This window comes from Carcharhinus amblyrhynchos, chromosome 11 (assembly GCF_965287045.1).
Source record: "Carcharhinus amblyrhynchos chromosome 11, sCarAmb.v2.hapA, whole genome shotgun sequence".
NCBI classification, from domain to species: Eukaryota; Metazoa; Chordata; class Chondrichthyes; order Carcharhiniformes; family Carcharhinidae; genus Carcharhinus; species Carcharhinus amblyrhynchos.
Genome location: NC_137334.1, coordinates 50543402 through 50567117, shown reverse-complemented (window position 1 = coordinate 50567117; position 23716 = coordinate 50543402). Strand labels below are relative to the sequence as shown.

General features: G+C 41.0%; 1 protein-coding gene across 5 annotated transcripts in view; it reads right to left on the bottom strand.

The window, feature by feature from the left end:
- Positions 1-779: 779 nt before the first annotated feature.
- The window catches only part of LOC145350125 (myosin light chain kinase, smooth muscle-like), a 331906-nt gene continuing 308969 nt past the window's right edge, over positions 780-23716 (bottom strand). For all 5 annotated transcript variants that reach the window (XM_080199061.1, XM_080199060.1, XM_080199063.1 and 2 more), the window contains 5 exons: positions 18704-18856; positions 18447-18570; positions 16763-16898; positions 12897-13028; positions 780-6666 (listed from right to left, as the gene is read on the bottom strand). In XM_080199061.1, the coding sequence (XP_080055187.1) occupies positions 6425-6666; positions 12897-13028; positions 16763-16898; positions 18447-18570; positions 18704-18856 (787 nt within the window). In that variant the 3' untranslated portion in view covers positions 780-6424. The remainder of the gene's footprint in view (positions 6667-12896; positions 13029-16762; positions 16899-18446; positions 18571-18703; positions 18857-23716) is intronic.

Genomic DNA, 23716 nt, shown 5'->3' with positions numbered 1-23716 from the left:
TTCATGTCTCTAGATGGTGGGATAACTGACCCGCCATTAACCACGCACCCCCCCGCCGGCCCCTGCATTGGGAGAATTGTGAACTGTTTCTTTGACACTGCATTTCTGATCCTTTTGGCTCCCTCTACATTCCCTGATCCAATCTGACATAAAACCCACACTGGAGGGATGGGAAAATTTCACCAAAGTGTTTTTTTCAGACAGGGGAGAGAAAGCTGGAGAATAAAGACGCTTGTTGTTGTTCTCCTACATTTCCACTGGATGTGCCTTTCATGGCAATTAGAGCCTTTTTATCTCTGTTTTTTAAGATTAGAGAATGTGGTGCAATCATTAGGAAGAAAATCAAAAAATATGAAAATTGAATGTCCAAGTAACTCAGTTATTCAATGCACCTCCTTGTGTAATGCTGTGCAATACTGAAAAGGCCACTCCCAGAATTGTTCACTGGCCTGTACTAAGTTAGCTCATCTCAGATGGAGCAGTGGTACTGACTTATGGTTGTCCCTAGGACTCACAGGGCATGAAGAGATAGCCAAGCTCCATACAGTGGTTGCAGCTCAATGGAAAGTGTGCATGCGCATATCAGACAATAGTTGGATCAGAGTTTGCTCTGATACCTTTTGAGTTCACACTAACCAACTGATGGCCACTGTTTGAGTTTGCACCTGAAGCAAGGTCATTTGAACAAGGCACCAAGGGGCTGTGCATTGCCCCTGTTTGAAGCAACACCTTTAGGAAAGGAGAGAAAAAATATTAAAAAATGGTGAAAAAATTTGAAGTGTTGTCCATTTCTTTAATGACCGCTTTCCAAAATACAAATGTTTGGTAGTTGTTAGCATCATAAATGTTATAAAATTGTCAATACCTATTTCATCAGCTATGATTATGGAAAAGGTATTACCAAATTTAACATGAGGTTCAGTTATAGATTATGGTTGAAGTATCTTTTTGCATTTAGCTGAATTAAATTCATGTTGATAGAATATCAACTATGGCTTTAAACCTGTAATTGTATTCATTAAGCAATAAGACAGCAGTGGAAGAAAATATACTATTCTATTGGTCATTTATTGAAACCTAAAGTCTGGTACATGCTAGAGGAAGGGTTGAAGAAATGTTCTGACCTCGTACACCACTGCAAACTAGAGTTAAATTTGAAATAAAGACCTTTCACCTCATTTCAAAATGCCTAAGTTTTAAGGTGTAATACTTAAGATAATGCCATATTACAGTGCTGTACTGTTAGAGTACACTGGGTCTGGTCAAATCTGACCAATTGTTAATCAGACAAAATGTTGGACTACAAAGACTGGCTGAAGTTCAAAGAGACAAACAAAAATAGCCCTTGAATTGGTGTATTGTTGAATATAGTTGAGATGATATTGACATATAAAATAATTGTATGTATAACACTGGTGTTTACTGTTGCCACCTCTGTCTCTCCAATTATAACCATTCAGACTTCATGTGGAGACCTGCAAATTCCGCTTTCAAGTTTTCAATTTGTGTAGTTTTGTATCAAAATGCAAAACACACACACACACACACACACACCATGGTCATCCGTTGCCCATTGTTAATTGCCCTTGAGAATACGGTGGCGAGCAGTTCTTCTTGAACCACTACCATCCATGTAGTGCAGATACACCCACAGTGCTGTTAGAAAGGGAAGTTTGCACAGCTGCAATGAAGGAGCAGCGATAAATTTTCGAGTCAGGATGGTGTGTGACTTGATGGGGAACTTGCAGGTGTTGTTCCCATTAATCTCCTCCCCTTGTCCTTCTACAAAGTAGAAGTCAGAGGTTTGAATGAGGTTTCCTTTGAAATAAAGGAACCTTGATGTCTTGCTGCAATGCACCTTGTAAATAGTGCAGACTACTTCCACTCTGCACTGCTGGGTAAGGGAGTGAATGTTTAAGGTCATGGATAGGGGGCTACTTTGTCCTGGATGGTGTCAAGTTTCTTGAGTGTTGTTGGGGCTGCACTCATCTAGGCAAGCGGAGAGTATTCCATTACATTCTTGACTTGTGCCTTGTAGATGGTGGACTGTTTTGGGGAGGTATACAGAAGATGAATTACGTACTACAGATTTCCCAACCTCTAACCTGATTTTGTTTATGTTTGGTCCAGTAAGTTCCTGGTCAATGGTAAACCCATGATCTTGATGATGGGGAATTCAAATGATGATAATGCTGCTGAGCATCAAGGGGAGATGGATAAGTTCTCCCTTGCTGAAGATGATCATTGCCTGATATTTAGGTGGCAGAAGTGTCACGTGCTGCTCAGCCCAAGCCAGAGTGTTGTCCAGGCTTGCATGTTGGATACAAATTCCTCCAGTATCTGAGGAGTTGGGAAACGTTGTCAAGACCCACAGCCTTTGCTGGATCTAGCACTTAAGGATATTATGCGTGTGAATCAAACTGGCTGAAGATGTGTGATGCTGGGGACATCAGGAATGAGCATGTCAGATTTCTGTTTACCCAATATAAAGTGTACACTCTGTTTTCATAGACCCAGTACATTTACTCAGAGGTACAGGGCTTAGTGACAAGTTGGCAGAGTTTGAAACCAAAAGCATAAAGGGGCACTCTTGAAGTTTAGCCAACTAACACTACATTGTGCATGAATATAGAGCATTAGTGAAAGTCCCACTGCTTAGTGAACTAGAACCACCGTACTGTTAGGGTATTGGACATGTCATTTTCTGCAGCCATCAATCTTGATGACAGATCCACCCCTTTAGAGTATATCAGTGAGCTTGGTTGGTTGGCTAATCATTTAGAAGTACTCTGACTGATTCAGGTATCCTATTTTGGGTTGACTTGGTTACAAGATTTTATCACTGGGTCTAACATTTTGGAGCCATCTCAATCCCAAAGAGATCCCACTTATCACTCCCCCTTTGCAATTTGGATAGCAAGCAGTCAGTCGCATTAACATTACGTGTTGGTTCATAGAAATACAAATCAGCTTTGAGCAAAGTTAATTAATTTTGTGGCAGCCACCTTTCTACATAGCAGCTAACAGGGGTCAGCATCATGTTTTACATTCCATGGTACATTATAATCTTTCCAATGTAGATTCTTAAATGGTCATTTTGAATCCCATTAAATACTTCATTTGTAAGCATACAAATATACCACTTTCAAAATGGAATTTTAAGTGACTGTTTGTGAAGTTTTAGGAATTATATATATGCTAACGTTAAAAAATTGAATGTTTAAAGATATTTGAGCAAATAAAAAAGTATAAGACAGCTTAAGTCACAGGAATAGTAACTATGGGATTTGCTGAAAAATGATGTGAAATTAGGATTTCCTATGGAAGAGAATTTTAAGATTAGCGTAAGCAGCTAAAGCAGGTATCCAAAATGTATTTGTGTGATAGAAATTGTTCAAAAATTGTTATTCTTTGGTATATAGTAACAATTATCTGTACAATACATCAATAAAAAATGTAACTGAGCTTTTGTTTTATAATTATATTGAAGTGTGTAGTGTGTGAAGTTTACTTTTAAACTTTACAAACCTTTATATTACAACCTGAAACAGTTTATTCATATCACTATAAATGGTTGGACATTAGGATGACTTCCAAAAAATTGGTTGGCAAAAACAACTCACTTAAAATTTAAAATGCTCAACCCTAACTCCCTTTACTTGGATTCATGCTGTTCATCATCCAGACTAAAATTGGCTTAACTTCTCCAAATCACAGGTTGCATGACATTCAATATTATACATGGTGTGAGCTTAGATATAAATTTGACACAACAGTGATTATGATGTATGCACTTTGCAGCTAATCCATTTTCAATTTTTGGCTTTTTTGGCAAAGTATCAATTCAAATTTATAGGTGGGAAGCTGGTCCAGATCAGCAAAGGTGGTTGAGTTGGTCTGTGATATAGACTTGACTGAACTGGCACAGAGAGCGGATGATGCTGAATTTTCCAACAGGACTACCTCCCCTAACTTGAATTGAATGGTAAGCCTCACCATAGACTGTAGCTTCTCATTAAAGGGAAACTGATGGCATCGATAGAAACAATGAAACATTGTTGACAATGGCATAACTGAACATGTGGGCTGTATTGCTACCTCTGGTGCAGAAAGCTTAGAAGTCTTACAGCAGCAGCTCCATCCAAGGAAAGTTTCCCTATTGGTGGCTACAGCCCAATTTCTAGTCAAATGTTTCAGATGAAATTAGCATGGAGAGATGTCAGTGACTCAAGCAATACAGCCAACCAGTTCCCTTATAACTGGTTCCAAGTGAGGAATACCCCTTCTATGTCAGGAGGAAGGTGACAGTAACTACTCTCAGTTTTGCTCTTAATTCTTGTGGGGACCACATGTACAAACTTAAATTGGGATTTGCTACACTGTCTGGATGGTTCCATTTGAAACATTGCATTTTCCTTGAAAATAGTATAATCAATAGCAAACATATAATTGACATACTTCTGTAGGGTCAGCAGTGGGGATGCAGGAGATAGCCAGCAATCCAATGTTTTCTCAACATCAAACAAAATGTGGGCACTGCAGGCTGCCAAGTAATGAAGGCATCATGTTTCCTTCTTAGATACTGGCCACAGATATATGTGGTGATATTCCAGTAGTGAATTATCATTTGAACAGTCATTGAATAAAACTGTCTCTGTACATGTAGGCCAAAGCTTAGCTATGAGGTGTCATGATGCTTGCACAAGTGCCATCAAAACATATTTCACTCAAGGAAAATTTGTCATCCAGTGAAAGCTAGGAGACCTGTACATTTGTTGTCTCCTCAACACAGGAAAACTGATGCTTTGCCTATTCCTGAAACAGCAGATGTCCATTGTGATATATTGGAAGTATGAGGAATGGAAACCTCATGCTGTGGTCATTTTGCCTTTGTTGAAATACCTGTTTCTCTCCCAAATATTGCCTACACATTTCTGTGTTGGTTACTCTTGTGAACAAAGAGATTTCTCTCTCTGAAACAAGTAAGCATGGAAAACATTGGCTCTGGAGGCATTGCCGAATGCAGGGTAAAATAGCTCTGCTATATTTGCATCTTCAATTGTTGAACTGTTTTTGGAGCGCCTGAAGGAATACTGTGCCAATTAGCAAGGAACAGTTTAAAAGTCAGAAGAGAAACCAAGAGTAATAAAGGAAAATATTGGCAAGATAAAAAGAGCAAAATAAGAAAATCTGCAAGAGTAATTAATAGGAAATGTAATTAAAATGCAAAGAAAAATTGAAATGGGACCCAAAATGTTCAGAGCAATGGGAATTGAGACATAAAGTGAAAGCTGGATTTTCCAGTGTGTTCTTTGCCAGGCAAGCTTCATACTGTCAATGAAACCTCAGAGATTTAGGACTTCTGAGTTTAAGTGCAGGGATTCTCTAGCTCAACAATAAGCAACAGGGTTAGACAATGCTAAATACTTAACTTGAATTTTAGTTCAGTATTATCTAACAACATACTTCGCAATGTCTTATGGCATTATCCTTACATAAAGTTGTATATGTTTGTGAGTTTCATTCTCAATGTTGGTTTTAGATTCAAAGTGCACATGGTAAAGTGATACAGCAATATTAAAAATAATTTCCTGTTTAATTTTCAAACAGCAGGATTTGGTAACCGATGTTACATTTCTGTGATGTTTACATTCATAGGGTTTTATTATAAATCATAAACCAAGCTGTATGTTGTTGTGTGTAATAATAAAAATGAATAGCTGCTTGGTGAAAGGAAGATGAGGGTGTTGAACTCCTGTTTGAGATCTGTGTTCAAAACCAGTAAAAGCATCAACTGGGTTATTGTCAAAAAAATCATATGTGACACATAAAAAGCAATGTGAAAACATTAAAAAATGTAAAAGGTGCAGTGTAATGTAAACAAATATGTGTTTAAAATATCTTTTGGATCACAGAAAGTTCCATACATCTGCAAGTGAAGAAGGTGGATGAGATCCATAAACAAGAATTTATCAGCCTCTCATACATCTGTACATGCAAATTGGGATGTACAAAGAACTGGATCAATGAACCAAATGATTAAATTGGCAGGTTTCAAAATAACTGGTTTAGAAACATTAGGTCCAAAGAATTCATAAATCCCTCTGAGAAAGAAAGTGATTATTGCTGTAAGTTGGTAAATGTGGGTGAAACTGAATGTTGAATATATAGTACATATGCTGTGGTGTTCACATGGTGATATATCCATCATTAGGTAAGTGGGTGGGTTCTAATCTTAAGTTTCTGGGCATGACTGCAGTATTCTGTAGTGATTTCATAGGCATAGAATGCATATATTCATAAACATCTTCCATCCCCTGGAAATATACAAAGAATGTTGCATAGTCAAACCTTTTTTTTACACGGGCTTTAGTAGTATAGAATCTAACATCAAAGAAAAGGCACATTCAAACAAGCAACACTTTTAATTTGATTCAGTGTTACTCATCTTGCCTTCTTCCATCGTTTCCACAATGAGCTCAGATGTCCAGGTTTCTTCTCCTAGGCTATTGATGGCTTTGCAAGTATATTTGCCATCATCATCTGCAGATACCTCAGAAATAATCAAACAGCAGTTTCCATCTTCATCATATTCAATTTGGTAGTGACGAGACTCCTTGATAGGCTGTTCACCCTTGAACCAGATAACTTCAGGATCAGGGTAGCCTATGAGTAATATGAAATGACTCTGTTAGAAATACTCATACACACAGATTTTGCAGTTATTTTTCAGTAAATAAACACCAGTTGTTACCGATGGATTAACTCTTCAATGCAGTTTGTAACTTACTGTAATTCTTATCTGAAAATGATTGAATTTTTGGCTGGGATGCTCCGTTATAATGTATTTGCTATGCGTAGAGTGCATATTTCAAAATTCTCCACACTCACTTTTGAGGTTCTGAGCAATAACTTTAATGGTTGGAAAATCAAGGGGATGATGCTCCCAGAAATAGTCTAAGTGTCAAATTTGAAATGTGAAAACTGGAGTAAATCACGCTAGTTTTTTTCAGTGGGAGTTAAAAAATGAATCTCCCACACTCTGAGCACTGCAGAATGCACTGGCATGAATCACTTTAACAAGCAGTGGGCGAGGCCTATTCCCGCTGGAGAGGTCAGTAGCATAGCACTGAGTGGGCCACTGCTCATGTGCTGATCTTTCAGTGCCGAGATCAGTGCATGTGCAGTGGCCCCTGTCTGCCAGCCTCCCAATCACTGGCCAGTCACATCCCTGGCAAGACCTGTGACCCCACATCGCTGGCCCTCTGATTCTACCCCACAGCCCAATCCCTTGTCTCCCAGACATGTCTCAGCCAGCCTCAACAACCCAAACCCCCTCCCCCACTCTCAACCTGCCTCAATCTCCTGCAAACCCCCTCAGTGCCAAACCACCCCCCTGCAGCCCCAACACCCCCCAACGGGCTGCCATCCCCCACCAGGTGGCCAGCCCCAGTCGCTAGGCTCCCTCCCTCTCCCATCAATCCTGAATGCAGAGTGGCAGCAGGACCCTCCACAGATTCCCCCTGAGTTTCCCCCTTCCCCCCAACACCTGACACTGCCTGATGCCCAGTGGACTGTGCCAAGGTGCTCCCTGGGCATTGACATCTTGCCCTTAGGCATTGCTGGGCTTTGATTGCCCCCCCCCCCCCCCCCACCCCTTCACTCCAAAGGGATTGGGCTGTCAGCTCCCTTTTCGCTATAATGAACCCCACCGGAGTGAAATATGCCTGGCGGAAGGGGACGGGGGGGGAATAAGTTAGCGAGCCCCAAGACTTCAGTCCCGGGCGGTTAATTATGTTTATATTATATTAATATCAGTGTCTGTATATATAATGCAGCTCCATGCCGATTTCTGGTGCAGAGCTGATGGCGTTGGAAATCTGATGCTGGGAGACTCACTCAGGGCTGGTCGCCCAGCGCAAATTGAGCAAATCAGCTAGTGTTTGAGTCTCCCGGTTCGCTGCACACAGCAGGATGGAAGAACTGCCCCTATGTTTGCTGTCTCTGTAAAATGAATTGCTATACTGTTTTTCCATGTTCCCACGTGTGAAATTACCTTGGATGATTTTATATACAGTATCAAACCTTTCAGATATGAACAGAAAGATTAAGCATTAAGGATGTATTCATTTGTGCTCACATTTCCTACTTGTTGGTTGCTATTTATGATTTTTAATAATTCTTTCATGGGATGTGGGCATCACTGGCTGGGCCAGCATTTATTGCCCATTTCTAATTGACCTTCAGGGAGCATTTAAGAGCCAACCACATCGAAATAGGAATTGCATCTTTTAAAAGAAATTAACATTTGTAAGAATACATTGGAATGTTAAGAAATATAGGAAATTAAGACAACTAAGTGATATATCAACATTGAAATAAATAGCAAATTAGATCCAAACTGCAGACAATTTGGATGATGCAGTTGCCAAGGAGGAGCTTCTAAATTTGACCAAGTTCACAAAGCAGAAAGGTAAGCAGGGCATTTAGCCCATCTTATATCAAATTGCAGTTGATGCAATATCCCATTAGATCAGTTCCTAGCTCAGCATTTAAGGTGGTGCATGGGATGCTCCTCAAGGTGATTGCTTTGTTTAGGATGGTGTTGAGATTCTTTAATATCATGGGAACTGCACTCATCCAGGCAAGTTAGGATTATTCCATCACACTCCTGTGCCATGTGCCTTGTAGATGGTGGCTTTGGGCTGTAAGGAGGTGAGTTACTTGTCACAGAATTCCCAACATCTGACCCCTTGGAGCCACAGTACTTATATGGCCAGTCCAGTTCAGTTTCTTATCAGTGGTAACCCTTAGGTGTTGATGGGAGGATTCAGCGATGATAATGCCATTAAATGTCAAGGAGAGATAGTTAGATTTTCTCTTTTTGGAGATGGTCATTACTGGCATTTGTATAGTGCAAATGTTCTTTGCTACTTATCAGCCCAAACCTGAATGTTGTCCAGGTCTTGCTGCATATGGGCACAGGCTGCTTTGGAATCTGAGGTGTCGTGAATGCTACTGAAAACTCTGTGCTCATCAATGAACATTCCACTTTTGGCTTTATGATGGCAGGTAGGTCGCTTAATAAAATGGTTGGGCCTTTGAATACCAGCCTGAGGAACTCCTGCAGTGATATCTTGGGGCTGGGATGATTGGCCTCCAACAAAAACTTCAAGAGCAGTCACTCTTACCTCATCTTTTGAATAGAACTCTTCTTGTCCATGCTCAGATAAAGATTTTAATGAGGTCAGGTATCGAGTTTCTCTGCTAGAGCCTACTGTTGAGTGGTTTATTGCTGTGTGAGTGTCACTTGATAGCACTGCTGCTGGTACCTGCCTTGCCTTTGTTGATGATCAAGAAGTTTGGATTCGCACTGCTTTTTGTAAACAGGACACTTCTGGGCAATTTTCCACATTGTTGGGTAGATGCCATTGTTGTAGCTGTACTGGAACAACTTAATCAAAACATATGATCAAAGAGGTATGCTTTCAGCAACATCTCAAAGGGAGAGAGGGAATGGCGAGATGTAGCTATTTTGGAACAGAAGGGACATTCGGGGTCCAATTTTACCACCGCGTTGCACCTGTTTCCGGGCACAAAAACTTGGTAAAGTTGGGTGTGAGGCGAGTAGCGTGATCCACGCCTGCTTCCATGCCAGTTCCCCCTTTACCAAGGCTCAAAAATTGCCGCAATTGAGATTGTGTCTGAAATGGGTGTGCCGGCCATTTAAATGTACTTGCGTGTATTTAAATAGACTTAATGAGCTGCATGCCCAACCTTACCAGCACTTCCCCCTTTACCACTGTGTTCGCCCATCCAGAATCAGTGCAAAACAGACATGCTCCACAAAAATCTGATTCAGGTGCTCCAGTTGGTGGGAGATAGGTACTGAGCGTCCGACAGCTCCTTGCTTGAGATCAGTGGGCGGGAAGGGGGGGTCCGCTATCACTCTGCCTGAGATTTACCCACTGCATCTGGCTTCTTTATGCATTTCTTTCGTGTAAGCAATGTGATATCCCATTTAGCCCCTGATTTGTGAGCTTTTATATGGCCAATGTCACGGTTGAGCTTTCTTCCCCTCGGCCTTCCCTCTGCCTTCCATTGTTCATCTTCTTCCTGAGGGGGGGTCCGCTGCCACTCTGCCTGAGATCAGTTGGGGGCAAGGGGGAGGGAGGGGCCACATTTGGCCTGGATGGCGGAGGGGGTGAGGACATAAAGGGGTCAGTAATGCTGTGGGGGTGGGGCAATGTCTAAGGGGGTCAGGAGGAGGCATTATCCAGCCTGGAAGCGATGTGGCAGGGGATCTGCATTCTATCATTATTTTTCTGTGCATGCGCAGTTGGATTTGAAATCACTGATATTTTTTCAGGCAGAGTGCCTACGGGGATGTCTGAGGTCTAAAGGTCAGATCTCAAACGTATCCCAGTTTCAATCGGCCCAGCAATTAGAATCTAAATGGTAAAATAGGGCCTTAGGACATAGATGGCTGAAGGCACAGCTGCCATTGCTGAGATGACAGAAGAGAGGATGTATCAGAGGAGTTTATTTAAAAAGTGGAAGAAGGCGACCCATTCGCAAGAGATTTTGTACTTGCAACCTGATTAATTATGCAGTCGAGTTCCCCTCTGAGTCACCTGGTGGGACAACAGCTGATTTATCCACTCCCTCTCAGCTGATAAGTTCAAAGGTCTCAGTGCCATATTTAAATATTAATCCAGCACACACACATTACTATTTCCAGCCCACCTGTCATAACCTGGATGTGCAAGATGTCAGCAACCCAGAAGGAAAAGACAGCAGCCTCAAGAAGAAATCTGATCTCCAATTCAACCATCCTCTCCCCAAGCCCATCGCCTGTGAGGTCCCCAGTGCTTCCTTTGGATCTTTACCCACCATATCTGGCATCTTTATGCATCCCTTTCAAGTAAGCAACATGGTATCCCATTGAGCCCCTGGTTTGTGAGCTTTTATATGCCCATGTCAGGGTCGAGCTTCCTTCCCCTCGGTCTTCCCTCTGCCTTCCATTGTTCATCTTCTTCATCCATCTCTTGTCCCTCTCCCTGCCATTGTGAACCTTCATCCTCACCCCCACCTTACACAGCCCTCCCTCTGCATTATCCTCCTTGTCTTTGTTCGGTGATGCTCCTCTGCGCTCACCTTGCACTCCACTCTCAGTCGAACCTCAGACCTTTGTTGCGGTGGCTGCAGGAGCCCCGCAGTGTTGTCCAGAAAGATACCAGTGTGTGTCACTAAGGGGAAGGAGACCCCTGTACTTCCCAGCTTCAAGCGCAGTACTAATCTGACTCAGTCACACAGGAGGTCCATGGGTCCAGTAGCACAGATCAGCTCAGCATGAAGGTGTTGGCCGGAACATGTCTGCCTGACATAGTGGTGAAGACTGCATCAGGAGCAGTGCAGCACTATGGCAGAGAGTTGTTGCACTCATCCTGAAGTCTCTGGCAAACAGAGGACCGTCTTGTGCATGACCCTCTTTAGCAAGTGGGTTTGACAACAACATAATTTCCCGCGGAGGAGACGTAAGATTGAAAGGTCTAACAGGATGCTGGTCCTTAAATGTTTTAATGAGAATGCACAGGATGCAAATTATGCAAATGGAATTAGTTTGCATCCTGTGAATGCGCATTAAAACCTGCCCGAAAAGAACGACCCGCAATTGGAAGAATTGCAACGTGATTTTACACCGGCAAGTTTCTGATTTTTTTTGCCTCTTGCCAGATTCTCTGTGCCTGTCCGGCCACCAACAAACCTGCCACGAGTGGGTCGGGAAGACTCCACCCGTAATTTAATTGAATTGACAAATTTAAAGCTAATGCACAAAACGTAAAGTACACGAATTTTCACAAATGGTTCTGCAAGAGATCTCTTCGAAAAATTAAGCATAAAACGAAAGAAGAAATCTAGCAGCATAGATGGAGAGGAAACAAAGAGGGCAAAAGAACATTACTCAGAATGAAGGAATGGTGTACTATTTAGCAGGACAATGCTAGGGATGGACATCTATAGTCCCAAGGTCAAATCTGAAACGCTGGAAACATTTTCACTCAAGCAGTGGTAAAGAAAAGATTTAATAGAAATATTTAAAATTACAAATACTTTAATCAGCACGAGTCAGACAACTATTTCCTGTTTGGCAATCTGTGCCAATCATTGCAAATGTAAAATTGTCACTAACTGAGTGTAGAGCTGAGGAGAAATTTCTGTATGCACTGGGTTGTTAAATGAAGTAAGAAGTCTCACAACAGCAGGTTAGAGTCTCAAAACACCAGGTTGGACTTTAACCTGGTGTTGTGAGACTTCTTACTGTGTTTACCCAGTCCAACACTGGCATCTCCATATCATTGTGAAATGATGGAACACATTTCCACAGAGAGTGGCTGAGGCAATGACAACAATATCGTTCTGGAGAAAAGTGGACAACATTTTGAACAGGGGAAGGTACAACACCATGGGGAGAAAGTAGGAAATAGTTTTGGGTTGGTCTGGTAGAAGTGGACCATAAGGATCTCTGTAAACTTTTATAGTTCTGTGGTCTCTTGCAGCACTTCCCTAAAAAATACAGCCTCATTTACATGAGTGATGATTTGACATTTTGATATTCCAATGGCCCTTTGTGCTGTGTTTCAACTCTCTTATCAACAAGAATCACTGAAGTTATATCAAATAATCTGAATAAATGTTGCATGATACAAGAAGGCTTTGCTCTCGTGGAATTTAGAATGCAATGGTCCCTCTTTAAAAATAATTCAATTATTCACCAACAATATAAACAAAACATGGCAGTTTTACATTGAAATCTGTGCATATGTTTCTCAACAAAAGATTCTGCAAACCACAACCGATGCATTCCGATTCTGAGTCAGAATCTGTGAATTTACCTTCGATTTTGCAGTCAAAGCGAGCGGCACTGCCTTCTACAACTTCAGCGTCTTTAAAGGTCTTGGAAAAATATGGCTTAAAATTTTGCCTTTCTTCGGAAACTGCCTCAAGAAGCATCTTGGCTTCATCAGCTGAGATAAGGAAAAACAAAACATTTAAACAGAATATCCATTTTTGGTCACTGTATGAACATAATACCCACATGTATTGGGCAAATGCCAATGTTGGAGCAGCTGAAGCATGCATTTTACTTTCAACCAGTTGTCAAGAGCCTGAGTTAAAAGTGAAGATTATTACTGTTAATCCATATTTATTGAAATGCATGTTCTCGTGCCAATTTATATTGGGGCTTGTTCAATTAAACTGTCCCATTTTCCACTGGCTATCAGCCAAGTGGGAAGGTTGAAATCCACAATGCTACCAAGTTTCTGAAGTTCACAAACTGACACTCCAAATGGTGGCAATACGGTGCTATTGATGATACATGGGGAAAGATTGCAGACACGGTTCCAAGGCCAAGTCTCCAGCGTACGTCAGGCTTTTCAAATCAATTTAAACTGCTGGCAATGAGCAAAGAAAGGGTTGGAGGGATGCATGCAGATCACAATTTAATTTATTGCCGCTGCACAGGAAAAATTGTATTTATTTTCCCAGCCCACGTGAGGCAGGAACACAACGAGGGGGCAGTTTAATCAGGGGGAGCCCTGTTTTATTGGCTCCTCAACCATGTATCACCACTAGGGAATTTTATCAACTGGGGGATTGGCAACTGGCTTCCTGCTGCAAGGAGGTGGGAAACAATTCAAAATCTTGCAATGTCTCTTCTGTGCCATTTTACCAGACCGTCGGCAGTAGATTGACCCTTGACTGTGTGGGGGAGGCTGCAGGCTGAATACAGGAGGCCTTCCAGCAGCAGCCTAGAGGGAAAGCATTTTATTATTCAACGAGGAGGCTGTAGGCAGAGAAGGCACATTCCCAGCAATTACCTTGGAGGCGTTTTCCCTCTGCACATGTAACATTCATGTCTTTTTAAATTGTCTTTGGCCTACCTAGTGTGGACTGCAGGACCCTTACCTTCCTCAGCCATGACCCCCCCATACCTGATGGCTCTGCTGGAGCTTGTGAGTGGCTTGTCCTCTGATTGGGCCGATTCTCCTAAGGGACAGGCAGCTGTCCTGAACGGCAGCTTATTCATAAGATTTTGGGGGATATCTTGTCAGCTGTCGTACATGTTGCCAATGTGCATTTCTAACCAGCTCAATATAGAATCCCTATGGTGCAAAAGGAGGCCAGTTGGCCCATTGAGTCTGCACCATCTCTGATAGAGTATCTTACCCAGGACCTCTCCTTCTCCCTATCCCAGTAATCCTACACATTTACCAGGGCTAATCCATCTAATCTACGCATCTTGGGACACTAAGGGGCATTCCAACTAACCTACAAGTCTTTCGGCTGTGGGAGGAAATCGGAGCACTCAAAGGAAACCCATGCAGGTACATGGAGAGTGTGCAAACTCCACGCAGACAGCCACCCAAGGCTGGAATTGAACCCAGGTCCCTGGCGCTGTGAAGCATCAGTGCTGACCACTGTGCCACCGTGTCACCTTTTTCAGAAAAATTTTGCCCATTCTTTCCCAATGATTTGTTCTGCTCAAAGGGCATCTCCAAGCATGTAGCAGCAGTGATGCCATTGAACAAAATAAGTAGCCAATCACATTGACATATTCTCACAGACAGAAACCAGGAAACATAAATCACTCAGTTCCATCACTTTTAATTTTAAAATGTTTGCAGATAGTCAATTAAATGTGCGGGACTTTCACACAGGATTAAGTTAGAAGATAAATATCATAAACTAGCATGAATTATTTAAAAATTATTTGGAATCTCCTATTATAATGGGGAAATTCAACAACCTTAAGAAGTTTGTCCGTAAGGCCATTTAGCAGTAAATCTGAACATGGTATCACATTAAAAACCCAATTACGTCATATTCAATGGGGCGCAACTTTTTCAATGATTTTTAAAGCTTTTTAATAAGAAAAATTTGCATTTACATAGCACTGGATATCTAAAAGTGCTTTACAGCCCATGAAGTATTTTTTAAGTGTAGTCACTGTCGTAATATAGGAAATGCAGCAGCTAATTTCTGTATAGCAGGCAACCAATAACAGCAATGTCATAAGCACCAGATGATCTGCTTTTGTGATGGTAATTGTGGGATAAATATTGGCTCAGGACATCACTTGTCTTCTTCAAAATAGTAACCATTTGATCTTTGACATCAACATGAGAGGGCAGACAGGACCTCTCATCCGAAATATGGATTGAAAGTCCTTGTTAATTCATAGATTTCCCATTGATAGGTAGACCTTGCCAATGTGCCATCAGAGAAGCGACAGAACATCACAGAATCCCCACAGTGCAGAAAGACGCCATTCAGCCCATCGAGCCTGCACTGACAACAATCCCACCCAGGCCCTATCTACATAACCCGAGTATGTACCCTACTAATCTCTCTGAGACTAAGGGACAATTGAGCATGGCCAATCAACCTAACCCGCGCATCTTTGGACTGTGGGAGGAAACCAGAGCACCCAGAGGAAACCCACACAGACACAGAGAGAACATGCAAACTCCACACAGTCAGTGATCCAAGCCAGGAATCAAACCCAGATCCCTGGATTTCTGAGGAAGCAGTGCTAACCATTGTGCCATCATGCTACCCACACATGTCAGTTTCAGAGGTTAAGGATGAAAGGCATGTGATGAAAGCTTCACAACCATCAAACAGGGCAAACAACCTGTCACAATGAAGCATTCTCACAGACAGCAAACCAGAAAGCAAGAATCTGGGCCATTATTTTTAATAAGTGCTGACAAATTGGTCATAAAATCTCTTAAGGATACAAAGTCATTGGGCTTGAAAGATGAAGGGTTGTTTTAGATTTAATGGCATCAAGTAAAGGTTAAAGGTTTTAATTTCTTGCTAACTGTAGAGGAATCTCTCTGTTTTATCTGTTCACTTCCTGCCATCAGTATCCATCCAGCTGCAGTTTCAGGACACTTCAGATGTTGCAAATACTGGTTCTGTTAAGCTTTGGCTACAATTGATGCTAGGTTTTTTGTTTTGAGGCAACATTTGAGTTTTGATGGGATTATTACTCATCCAGTTACTGGCTAGGTGTTGTGCAATTTATGGGGGAATTGTGACTGCCAAAATATAAAGATAGAAATGATAAACATTTTAATCTCATGGCTGTGGTACTGATTCATGCTCTAGATGTAAACATAATGGAATCTTGAAAAATAAAGCCCACCAAAGCCTCTATTTTCTCAGAAGACTAAGGAAATTTGACATGTCAGCTATGACTCTCACCAACTCATACAGATACACCACAGAAACCATTCTTTCTGGTTGTATCACAGCTTGGTATGGCTCCTGTTCTGCCAAAGACCTACAAAAGGTCGTGAATGTAGTCCAATCCATCATGCAAATCAGCCTCCCATCCATTGATTCTGTCTACTCTTCCTGTTGCCAGCATAATTAAGGACCCCATGCACCCTGGACATTCTCTCTTCGTAATAAGATACAAAAGTCTGAGGTCACATACCAACCGACTCAAGAACAGCTTCTTCCCTGCTGCTGTCAGACTTTTGAATGGACTTACCTTGCATTAAGTTGATCTTTCTCTACACCCTAGCTATGACTGTAACACCACATTCTGCACTCTCTCATTTCCTTCTCTATGAATGGTACGTTTTGTCTGTATAGCACACATGAGACTTTTCACTGTATGTTAATACATGTGACAATAATAAATCAAATCAAAATCAAATAAAAAAACACCCTGAGTTTTATTTACTTTCAGCTTCCGGCTTTTCAGCAGAATCTGTAGGACTGGTGGGTGTGTTTCCCAGTGAGGCTTTCTTCCCACTTAGACCAGCTAACATTGCCATCGAAGAGAGCCGCCCTATTGCCCTCACTGCATGTCCTGTTTTCTGCAAATCACAAAAAAATTGAATAACATAATATTTCCATACAAGTTTTGTTTCAGGATAAAACATATCGCAAATACAATGCAGTGGCACACTATGCATTGATCATTAATTTTATCAAACTCTACAGGGCACAGCTTTCAACTGACATCTCTCCATTTCTAGTCTGGGCAATGTATGGCCAGCAGTTGGAGTTCAAAGGGGTGGAATCTTGATTCCCTTACTAATTTCATGTAAATTCTAAGAGGAGTTAGGCCTTCTGCCCATCCTGCCTCTGCACCTGATAGCCTCCTCACTTCTCCCAGGGTCACCCAGCTCGCTCCTCTGGGCCAAAAATATGATATCCAGGCCGCCATTTTAAAGTCGGGTTCACAGAGCCTGGAATTCTCTCTTCTCCGCACACCTGACCCACGGATGGGAATCTGGGCCTGAAGATGGTCTTGGCCTCAAAATGCCAGCAGCAGGTGGACAGTAATGACACTCCAGCAATTTTGTGCCATTCTGAGCAGAAGTCGGAGAGCAATCGCATTGTGCTCCAGGAAGTCAAAAGTAGAAAAGCAAATTACATCTAGTAGAAATATGGAAATAATTTTCTCAAAGATTAGCAATAACCCAACTCATGATGGATAGCACTGCATTCAAATGGTAGTAGATGAGATGGAAATGCATGACTTTTATGAGGGAAATGGAAGATTAATGGGGAAAAGGGCAACATATTTATTACTGTAAAAGGAAAAAAATGGTTCCCTAACAGTGGTATGGCTTGTAATCAGCTTTTAGCCCCAACTGTTGTATGGCAGAATGGAGCAATACACTGTGATTTTACTGCTAGGATCAGGCTTGGTATAATCTCTATATTGGTCGTTAAAGAAAATTACATGGATGAATTTGGGCAGTTTCAACACCACTGTTAATTGGTGGTTGGTTCGCAACTCCCAAATTAATCATTGCACAAAGTGAAAGCACAAAGAAGGTACCCATAGTAACCGTCACACTGGTGTGGTAAGATAGGTCAGAAACATTCCTGGGGGATAGGAGATTCAACTTTTCCAACATCTTACTGACTTGTGCCTGATACTTAATGCTAACAAGTGTGTTCGAAATTGGAAATGCTTCATTAAACAATCCACTTGCCATGAAGGCAAAGATGTTCTCAGGTTCAGTCTTTGCTCTGGGATAAGTTCAGAAGTTAATGTTGATCTGGATTGGGGAGGGATAAACAAAAGCTCACTCATGTTCATTATTTAGTAATCTCTGATGGAAAATGTGATACCAATCCTATCAACACCAACTGTTTAGCTTCATCTGGGAATAATGGTAACTTGGGTAATGTATCAGAGGGCTGCAAAACTCTGCTTTATTACAACATTTAGATGAATAGCTTGAAACAGCATCTCCAGGAAGGAAGGAGAAGAGATTTGGGTAAAAGAAAATAATAGAAACATGTTACCCTTCTGCATTTTGTCTCATATTTTCTGAGTTAGTTCAGGGAGGATATTTCTCAGTGACTCAGTTATTACATTTGCTGTTTTTTGTTATTGTCAGTTGTACCTGCCATTTCCTCCTGGCCATGTACTTCTTCATTCTTTCCTTTGAAAGCTTTTTCACTGCCATGTTTTTAACATCTTTTTTCAGCCACTTGTGCTCGAGACACTGATCACAGTTCATGCGGTGTCTGGTAATGTATGAACATATATGGAGAGATTAGATATGATCATGAATACTTTTTCAGCATAACATGAATTACTATCTATGAAAATAATTTGATTAAAAATTAAATCCGAGATTTTGCAAGTGAAAAATTTTACTTCATGTCTTTTTTCAGTAGATTACTAATGAAGTCTTTGGCATCATCTGAAATCTCATCAAAGGCATCATCATCAAAGTCCCAGGTAGCAGACGTTACATTGGCAAGGGTTTCGTTGTCGTTATCACCCATGAATGGAGAGAGTCCACTAACCCTAGAGCATAAAATGAAAATTGCACCATAAAATACCATAAAGACTGACACTTACCAAGATTAATCCATCAAAAATACTACCTGCAGATTTGTAAACTTCCCCTTATTTCGAGAAATGTTACAACCAGATGAAACTAAGAATGGAATTAAAAATAGTTCCAGGTTGGCTAATGCAATATTATGCATTTCTACCCTAATTAATACAAAGCCATTCTAATGCATTTCCACTGTATTTCCTCTTTCAGTTCCTGTAGAATGGGTCATTATCACCAATACAGTTTTTAGTGAAATAGATTGTTGTACAAACACGCCTGCTGTCGATGACCTTGGAGTGAAGTTGATTTCTTAATCTCAGATTTAGAGATTGTGCAAACATTAAAAAGGATAGACTGTCATTATTTATTTAACTGAGCAAATAATATGTTATTACTTCCTCCTTTCTCGACAAACATTCCCAAAGCACATAACATCACCATTTCTCACTAAATAACAAGCAACATACTTCAATTGACCATTAAAATGTCCACAAAACGATCTGTAATTTGTTTCCCCCTTCCCTTGACAGGAGAAGTAAATCTTCAAGACAACCCTTGGTGAGGTTCCTACCTTTTGTTTGCCAAATATGACTCGGATGTTGACTGAAAATCTGGGCTTTTATCATATTTTTGACAGTCAGAATTGTCCACCCTATATTTGTCTGGGTAGATATTTTATCTGCACAGTATCAGTATCTACCAATTCAGCCAATTATTGAGCAGGGAATCATCCAATTTACTGAGGGAGCATTACAATTCTAAATGTGGGATTTATACTTCTCTGGCAACATGTTCTTGTTCTTTTGCAATATGCTTTTCTTGGGGCACTGCAATGATTGAAATCTCACAGGATGAACAAAGATTGAAAGGGTCAATGATGAAGGTGGAGGTAAGATAAGTGGAGGCAGCATGGTGGTTAGCATTGCAGCCTCACGTCACCTGGGACCAAGGTTCGATTCCTGGCTTGGGTTACTGTCTATGTGAACATTTTCCCAATGTCTGTGTGGGCTTCCTCTGAGTGCTCTGGTTTCCTCCCACACTCCAAAGATGTGCAGGTTAGGTGGATTGGCCATGCTAAATATTTCCTTAGTGTCGGGGGGACTAAATGCATGAGGCTGTGGGGATAGGGCCTTGGTGGGATTGTAGTCGATGCAGACTCAATGGACCAAATGGCCTCCTTCTGCACTGTAGCATTCTATGATTCTATGAATCAGATAGATACAGAAAAACAGTGTTGAAGTGATAGGTGAGCCATGGTATCACTGAATGGCGGAGAGGGTTTGAAGGGCTGAATGGGCTATTCCTGCCCTTATTTTGTATATTCTTAAGGCTAAGAATGAATTACAGGTTTCTGTTGAAGAGCAAAGTATGTGGAAGAGTGAGCAGAAATAGCATAAAATAAATCTTGGAATCATCTGCCACAGATATAAACATCATAGATTATCACAATACCACAGGTCAGAGATAAAACTTTTGACACAACAACCTTCACCAATATTTTTCTTGTGGTGAGTCTAAGCCCACTTTCGTTTCTCAATCCAATAACTTTGACACTTCTCATTTGCAACCACATAATTTATTTTTGAAAAGACCTAAGGAGCTGGATTTTCATTCATGAAATGAGTAATGGGAGTTGGGAAAATTCCTGGGTTTTGCTTGCCCGCCTTGGGAATAAATGCCCACCGAATGGGATTTTAACTATGGAGGAGGAGGAGGGAGAGGATGTGGGGGTGTGTGGTAACCTGGAAAAAGGTTCAGAGGCAGACAAAGGGGCTGCCGGGTGCAGAAGTGGGCTGATCAAATGGCTTGCCTTGGTGTTATGCGACTTCATCCTCATGATATCAAAAATAGAAAACTCCTCCAGTCCTCACCCTCTCACCTCCACACACAGCTCACGTCACCTCATGACTCCCCACCACCACCCATGGCTCCTCCTGCACAAACCAATGTTCATGACTCCTTATGCTCTCATGCTACGGTATGCCCCCCAAACTGTCTCCTATGATCCCCATTCCAAGTCATGGCCCTTCCATGCCCATTCACAAACTATACATTGTATAGGATACATTGTACAGGCGGCACGGTAGCACAGTGGTTAGCACTGCTGCTTCACAACTCTAGGGTCTTGGGTTTGATTCCCAGCTCGGGTCACTGTCTGTGTGGAGTTTGCACATTCTCCTCGTGTCCACATGGGTTTCCTCCAGGTATTCTGGTTTCCTCCCACAGCCCAAAGATGTGCGGGTTAGGTTGATTGGCTATGTTAAGAAATTGCCCCTTAGTGTCCAGGGATGAGTAAGTTAGAGGGATTAGTGGGTATAATATGTAGGTATGTGGGAGTAGGGCCTGGGTGGGATTGTGTTCGGTGCAGACTCAATGGGCTGAAGGGCCTCTTTCTGCACTGAAGGGTTGCATGATTCTATGAGGATCAATAACTCATATAGTGATAGTAGGCAATGTAAAAAAAAGCTTAAAAAGCAGTCATGCATTGATAACATTCCATTTTCTTAATTAAATCCTACTTACTACAAACTGTCAATCATCCAAAACCTTTGGAGTACCAACAGCTGAAACTGCAAGTACTTGAAATCTCATTACCTCAGGGAAATAAACATTGTGCAATTGACAGTATGGATCAGAAAAACAGAGCTGTCAATCAAGCATTGAGGTCATGAAGGGAACATTTTGAATTTACTTTCAAAACATTCCCTCATGCAGACTATTGTTTGTAACACCTCTGAAGTGCCATGAATCTTCATTTGTTGAACAGCCAGCCCTACTCCGTGAAAGTTGCGGAGGACTAGGTCCTGCCTATCCTTGCAATGGAGCCAACCAAGTTGGGAGCACAGGGTGTGGGTTTGTGACCTAAACCAGTCCAATCCTGGAAACAGGATTGGAAATCCTGGAATTCGGACTCAAGTCCCATTTTTAAAGGGCTTCCTAGTCATCCAGACTCAGTGAAAATCCAGCCCACAGACTCTGCTCAACAAAGGTTTGCAATAGAAAATTTGACATTCTAACCATATTTTGTGGAAAGAGGATCTTTTTCTCTAACCTATTACTTTCTTTTGTATTTCTGTTAAATTTGTTCTAATTTTTTTCTGTCTCATTGACCTATGAAAATGATCTATCATTATTTATCCCACCATAAACCTTCAAACCTAATCTGTCAGATTATTCCTTAGATCTTTTGGCTCTGGTGAAGATTCAACAATTTGAAAATTGGCTAAAATTAGCATGGGATGTACAGCAGGCACCAATGACAGCTAGATCAGAATATCTTGTATCAATTCTGAACCTGGACAGAAAATCACATTCGTATCATATAACCACAACCATCAGCTACGCATTATCCAATAGTTATATTCATACAACTTAAATCAAAATATTTTTCAAAATTACCATAATTCAGGCTATAAGCTATAAATATATTTCACTCATGGCAGATGGATTTGTAAACTACTCTTTGCTTTAACTGATAGGTTAATTTTTCAAAAGAATTTATTGGATAGATTCATTACTATACTGGATTGTTAATTCTACCTATAACTTTTCAATACCTTACATCTCAATTTTATATTAATAGTAGCATTATGCTGCATTAAAAATCTTTATTATTCGTTTATTATTCCCAAAATACATCAAGCAAAAACATTTTACACTCATTATTTATTGGAAGAATCCATTCTAATGATTACTCACAATTACTCATTATAGGTCACAGCGGCCAGATATCAGAACACCTTTCAACATTTGGACAATGTTCAAAAAGGGATGGGTTGTAGTGAATAGCTGCAACAACTCAATTTGTCACAATTCAGGAAATCACATTGTCTCCCTGGATTCAGTTCAAAAGAATAGATAACATATTTGCTTGCTTTCATCTGAAGCTAGAAAAACAGCTCTCAGGCTCTTCCATCTAGAAAGATCCTCTGGTGTCTTCATCATAGCATCAAATTACTTGTTAAATTATTCCATGTCTTATACCTTTGCCTCTCCATTAGTGTGTTGCTTTGAGTAGAGAATTCCTAACAGCCTGAAATTCGCCTCTGTAATTTAGAACCTGAGTCCTTGGTCAACCATCAGAATTCAGTTTGAAGTAATGGGCCAGATTCTCCGATTTTGCCTGTGGCTGGGATTCTCTAGTCCCGCTGCAGTGAATGGAGATTTGGCTGAGTGCCAAGTTCTCTATTCTCACTGGCAGAGCAGCCAGCATGAACGGCGGGGGAAGTTCAGCCAGTATGTCTGATCCATCTTCTTCATACAGTTCATTATCTTGTGTGCCTCGATAAGATCATTTATTAATTGTTTAATTTCAAGAGGGAAAAGGTCAAACTTCACCAGTTTCTCATCATTATTCACTCCAAGAAAAAGAATGAATCTTATGGCTCATTGAGCTGCCTCCAGGTGTGAATATCTCCTGGGTAGCTAGAATTTCCTGTAGCACTCAAGGTGCAGTCTGATCTCAGGCCTCTACAGTTTAAACATAATGCCCAATGACCTGTATTCACTCTGGTCCAACTTTATTAAAACGTCTAGCCGTTTTGCAGTGCAGTCCACCAATAACCTTTTTGCACTAACAGTCTAAATTATCAAGTACATTCAATTAAGCAATGTAAATAATACACCAGAGTTCAAAGTTAATACTAAAAAGCTGAATAATTACATAGTTTGAATGAACCAATTTTGAATTGAAACGTAACAATCAAAGATGTATTGGGAAAAAGACATTTGATTCTCTGTACTCCATTGAATTGTTTCAAATATATTTAGTTAATCAGATTTTGGTCATTACTGAACTTTTCTTTTTGTAGTAAGCTGCTGGTATT